This window comes from Octopus bimaculoides, chromosome 10 (genome assembly GCF_001194135.2).
Source record: "Octopus bimaculoides isolate UCB-OBI-ISO-001 chromosome 10, ASM119413v2, whole genome shotgun sequence".
NCBI classification, from domain to species: Eukaryota; Metazoa; Mollusca; class Cephalopoda; order Octopoda; family Octopodidae; genus Octopus; species Octopus bimaculoides.
Window position 1 is genome coordinate 85,189,539 of NC_068990.1, and position 6,366 is coordinate 85,195,904.

General features: G+C 33.1%; 1 protein-coding gene across 1 annotated transcript in view; it reads right to left on the reverse strand.

Moving 5' to 3' along the window:
* The window catches only part of LOC106881622 (collagen alpha-1(V) chain), a gene marked incomplete at its 3' end in the record, with an annotated part of 52,248 nt that overhangs the window by 39,885 nt on the left and 5,997 nt on the right, over positions 1-6,366 (reverse strand). Inside the window, exons 6-11 of the mRNA XM_014932086.2 lie at positions 5,882-5,989; positions 5,375-5,428; positions 4,214-4,267; positions 3,341-3,394; positions 2,041-2,085; positions 115-267 (exon numbers count right to left, since the gene is read on the reverse strand). Of these exons, the coding sequence (XP_014787572.2) occupies positions 115-267; positions 2,041-2,085; positions 3,341-3,394; positions 4,214-4,267; positions 5,375-5,428; positions 5,882-5,989 (468 nt within the window). The remainder of the gene's footprint in view (positions 1-114; positions 268-2,040; positions 2,086-3,340; positions 3,395-4,213; positions 4,268-5,374; positions 5,429-5,881; positions 5,990-6,366) is intronic.

Consider the following 6,366-nt stretch of genomic DNA (forward strand, 5'->3'; position numbering starts at 1 on the left):
CACACACACAAATATATATATATATCTGTGTGTGTGTATGTGTTTGTGTAATATTAATTTTGTATAATTAGTGAATGTTGTTCGAAATGAAAGTGATGATATAATTATACTAACACCGGGTCCAGTTGGTCCGGGTGGTCCATTAGGGCCTGGAATTCCTTGAATACCTTGTTCTCCTTGGAATCCTGGTGGACCAGGTTGACCATCATCTCCTTTAGGACCAGTAGGTCCAGGAATACCTCTGGCACCTCTCTCTCCTCGTTGTCCCTGTCAACAATGAAAATTTGCCAAACTTTTAATCATTTGAACTTCTTTATTAAATGCAATACAGGAGAATTAAGTATAAAACAAGGATAATAAATATTAGATAATCTTAAAGAATATTAGACAGATAGTATTAAATATTAGATTGGGATATTAGATATTAGCTAGATAGTATTAAATATTAAATTGGGACATTAGATATTAGCTAGGTAGTATTAAATATTATATGGAGATATTAATATTAAATATATTTTAAATAGGAATATCAAATATTATGTAGTAATATTAGATAATGATATTCTATAAGGATGTTAAATCATTATGTCTGCCTTGAAAGGTTCATGTGTGCTTCTTCTGGATTTTTGAGTTGTTTAGTAGTTTGAGAATGAAGGCTTTTCCTTAAATGTGATACTAGTCCAACGCAAAGTTAAGCCCAACTACAGCAAATACTCATTTTTATCTGATTGGACTGGAGCAACATGACACAAGGTGTCTTGCTCAAGGGTATAATGTACCTTCTTGTCTGTAAATCAGTCTTCTGAGTTACCAATCATGAACCTATCGTTCTAACCCTTAGATCATGTGCCTACACAAATTAATATGTAGCAATAACAAATGTATTTAACATTAAATGGAAACACTTAATATTAAACCAACATGTTAGATATTCAAAGGAATATTCAGTATCATGTTAGGATATTCAACAGTATGTAGAAATATTAAGTACTAAATAGGAATATTAAATTCTATATGTAAACATTGTGAATAGGTATATATGGAGTTGACTGCAACATGTGAGATGATAATGGAGAAAGTAAGGGAGAGAAGAACGTTGAAAAGTGTGCAGAGGTTTTGGAAGGGTGCTAAGAAATGAATGACGGGAAGAGCTGTGCTTGATGGAGTTAGAGTGCTAGGCTTGCTGTCGAGAAGTGGGTTCGCGCGTTGAGTGTGGTTAGATGTGAGATGAAAGAGTAAGTGAGGTAGAGTTATGGGGCGCGCAGGAGTTTGCAAGCAGCACTGGAGGAGGTACTGCACAGGGCATCTGAATGCAGTACCAGCCAGCAAGACAGAGATGTACAGTACTTAAATGGCCAAAACATCGATGAGATCTGATATACTGCCAATGATCCTCCGGTGTTGGCAGTGAGGGAGTTCGCTGTTAATATTTTATTGATAATTCATAAAAATATTAAATAAACATAGAAATATTAGTTATTACATATGGATATTAAATATTAAATATGAATATTAAATATTACATGGGAATATTGATATTGATGTAAATATTAGATAGATATACTAAATATTACAGAAGGACATTAATTATTAGATTGGGATGTTAAATATTACATGGAGACATTAATTATTAGATTGGGATGTTAAATATTACATAGAGACATTAATTATTACAAAAATTTAACAGTGCAGTTTTCATCTTTAAAAGATAATTAGCTACTAATTAGCATTACAAGATGTCCTAAATGCTATATATATAAACATTATATACATTAATCTCCCATATAGTAATGTGCCCCACCATGTTGATTCAATGTTTTTCATGAGAAATAAACTCATAAATTAATTTAAAAGAATTAACTGCTAAGATTTTTAAAGCAAAATAGTATTAGATATTGTAAGCATATATCTGAGAGAAAAATACATGAGGATTCGTTTTTTTTCTTTTTTTATTTTTTCTTCTATTATCTCTAACCAATTGGTTGTGGCATAATAATAAATAATTAAAAACAAAATTAAAATAAATTAAATATTACTTACAATTGGTCCACGCTCACCTCTCTCTCCAGGTGGTCCAAGCAAACCCTGTAAAAGATAACAAAAATGACAGAATAAAAGCTTGGAAATGAAAGTCCTTATATAGTAATATGACAATTCAAAATATTGTAGATCATTCAAACTACTCAAAATGCTATACGACTCATAAAACTGCAATATTTTGCTTTATGTCTGTGTATATGTAAAATATTATGCAGTTTTACATAGTTACCAATTTATGTCTAGAAAACTACTATTGAATCCAATACTTACTTATGTATGCTGATAGCTGTACGAAATTACAGACAAGTATACATACATCTATACATACATACATACATTTATACATATAGGCGCAGGAGTGGCTGTGTGGTAAGTAGCTTGCTTACCAACCATATGGTCCCAGGTTCAGTCCCACTGTGTGGCACCTTGGGCGAGTGTCTTTTATTATAGCCTCGGGCCGACCAAAGCCTTGTGAGTGGATTTGATAGACGGAAACTGAAAGAAGCCCGTCGTATATGTATATATATATATATATGTATGTGTGTGTATAGGTTTGAGTGTCTGTGTTCGTTCCCCCCAGCATCACTTGACAACCGATGCTGGTGTGTTTGCGCCCCCGTAGCATTAGCAGTTTAGCAAAAAGAGACCGATAAAATAAATACTAGGCTTACAAAGAATAAGCTCTGGGGTCGATTTGCTCGACTATAAAGGCGGTGCTCCAGCATGGCCACAGTCAAATGACTGAAACAAGTAAAAGAGTAAAAGAGTAATACATACATTGTAGTTGCAACTCAGTTCCAAACATTACCAATACTCATTTATTCTCTTCAAGCAGCACAGATGTTGCTTTCCAGTCCTGCTAGGAACCTACGCTCTTTTGCACAGTTGCAACGATAATGGACACCTCTTACAGCAGGTGTTCAGTGAGTTGCTAACCACACTGACAAACATCTTCATTCCATCATGGAATTTTGCATTGAGTGGTTTACCTTTTTTGGCTACAACCATTCTTAGTATGAAACACATAATAGTGAGGCCTCTAGTCTTTGCTTAGACACCTCTCTAAGAGAAGGAAAACCTTGATGTGACATACATACATATCATACAACACACACACATCTTCATAAGCATTATCCGGTTCCATTTATGTTTCCAAACTTGTATGGTTTGTCTGAGACTCTTTCAACACAGTGTCTTTCCATTGCGAAGAATGTTTAGAGAAAATTCAATAATATGAAATGAAATATAATAATAGTAATGATAAAAATAATAATAATAATGAAATAATTTTTCAACTTACACCCTTTCCTTTGCTGCCTCGTTTTCCTCGTCTTCCAATCACACCTCGCTCACCCTGAAATAGAGAAATGTTTGGAATGAGATTATTGATAATAGAGACAGATGGGGATATTGGTGTTGCTGATGTTATTAGTCCCAGGTAAGCTCTGAATGAGCAGACCTACAATTAAAATCTCTCCAACTATGGCCATCACATCTCGTTTCCAGATATACTATATGTAAGTACATTATTCAATGTACATGTGACACCTTTTGTGCTGTGGCTGTTAATACAAAGGAGGTAACTGTCTCTTCACAATCACAAGGCAGGATTAGAAATTTGATTTCGAAATTAAGGAATATGAAGAAGAAACAAAGTTCACATATAATATTTTATTTTTGCTTTATCTGTTATGAAATTTTTATGATTCCTTGTTGTAAAATGGTAAGGTGTGATCAGAGGGGTATTTGTATTTCCTAGTAGATCGAGCAATTATGTAGAGGCTCTATCATTGAATTGTTAACTAAGATGAGTTATTTAGGAAGTGAAGTTTAGTTCTGGTCTACTTTACAGTAAGTGGTTAGTGTATTGGTCTGACTCCATGCTAAGGAGGTGGAGTGGAAGTTGAAGGCCGTCAAAAGTCAACTAGAGTCAGCGACAGTAGAAGTTAAATGAATGTGAATGGAAAGATGAGATATTTCTCTCTCATGCTTGACAGGAATAACAAACAAGGGAACAGTAAGAGAATCTAAATGAGAGTAAGTAACAAAGAGTAGCTGGCCCCTTTGACAACAGTATTTTCATTATCAGAAAATACAGCTGTAAAGTATGGTTCAGAGAGGATAGGGTTCAGTCTCCTTGTTTAAAAAAAAAATTGATTTCTTTTATACATACCTTTTCTCCAGGTGGGCCGGGGTATCCTGGGAAGCCAGGGATTCCGATGCGTCCCTATATGATTTAATAGAAAATTTAAAAAAGTTTAGTTAACATGAATAACAGATAAACAATGTAAGTGTTAATTTATATGGTTAATAGAAATCAGTCAACTTATCAAAAGAATGGGTTTGGGATCACATAATGTTCTTAAGCCTTTTGAAGTACACTAGTAGGTAACATAGAGAAACAGAATTGATTTAACTGGCTGTAATAAAATCTGCCTCAGTAACTTCTATTTGAACCATGCATGTGTGGATGATCAGACATTAAAATGAGGATGATGATTATTGTATACATTTATATATATTGGTTTTTTGGTATCTAAAAGTATCTTTAGAATTTTCTCTTTAATTAATAACAAAAAATTGGATATTTTCTATGAAAATAGAAATACTAATAAATCTATTAATAACTCTAATAATGAACCTAATAGTAATTATGATAGAACTAAATGTTGCGATTTAAAGATAAATGTTATTTTAATAATTTATTTATGCAAAATAACTTAGTATATAGATGTAGGGTAGAATCTAAAGGGACAAATTATTTTTACATTGGGTCAACTGAAAATCTTATTAAATGATGTGCCACAAATCATGAATGTACTTTTAGGAACAAGGATACGTTAAGTAGTACCAGTTTAAGTAAATGTCTATGGAAGTTGAAGGATAATAATAAATTATATAACCTTAAATGGCAAATACTTAGTCATACTAGATCTTATAAAATTGCTGTAACCTGTGTGTTGAAGAAATCTATCAAATTTTAACATAAAAAAATAGGCTTCTTCTTAATGATAGGCAGAAATTTGTTTTATTTTGTAAGCGCTCTTTGAAATATGCGTTTAGAAAATATTATTAAAGTGACTATCATCATCATCATCATCGTTTAACGTCCGCTTTCCATGCTAGCATGGGTTGGACGATTTGACTGAGGACTGGTGAAACCGGATGGCAACACCAGGCTCCAGTCTGATTTGGCAGAGTTTCTACAGCTGGATGCCCTTCCTAACGCCAACAATGTAAATTAATATTACCATTAGCTTATGAATAGTGAATAATGGGTTTTTAAAAGTGATATCTAGATCTGACAAATGTAAAGAAAACATGAGTAACTCACCTTTTCTCCAGGTGGGCCTGGTTGTCCAGTTTCACCAGGAGGTCCATATTCACCCTGGAATATAATAATGATAATAATAATGATGATGATAATAATAATAATAATAATAATAATAATAATAATAATAATAATAATAATAACGATTTCTCTACTGACCATAAAAGGTTTATGTTAAGGAAAACATTATAGACAGTACTAGACAAAATAAAGAATGTGTGTGTGTGTGTGTGTGTGTGTGTGTGTGTGTGTCTGTGAGTGTGTGTTGTTGTGAGGATTGTGTATGTAAACAAGCTTAACATAATGAAGGAAAAATTCAACAATATATAAACCTCAGTAGGGAGGAGACATCTGAGGGCTGCTCATGGAAAAACCCCATAAAATCATGGGTGCCCTACTTACAAACACACATGCATGTGTCCGGACATGATACATAAGTAACAACATATAAAGCAAAAACAACACATTATTCAAGAAGTGAATAAAAAAAAGTAACAAAATAAGCCTCACCTTCTTTCCTTCAATTCCTTCAATTCCCATTGGTCCCATTTCTCCTTTTCTTCCCTTGTCCCCTCTTCTACCTAAGTCACCCTTTTCTCCATCCAGTCCAAATGATCCCTGAAAAAATGTGAACAGAACTTCAGTTTATCGATACATCAAGATTTCCTTCAACGTTTTATATTCTTTCTACAAGTTTCAGCCCTTGGAGTGTGATCATTCTAGGGTACCACATTTTGACTGGTACTTCTTTTATAGAATATAGGAAGTGTATGGTAAAGTCAACCTAGCTGTAAAGGGATATGACAAAATATGATGAAGTATTTTTGTTTGATACACCAATGTATGTATGTATGTATAGATTGTTTGAAGAAGTGTGCAGACTTTATATATAAACAAGAACAAGGCAGTCAGAATTTGGATATATATACATACATACACGTATGTATATGTATATATATATATATATATATATATATATATATATATATATATAT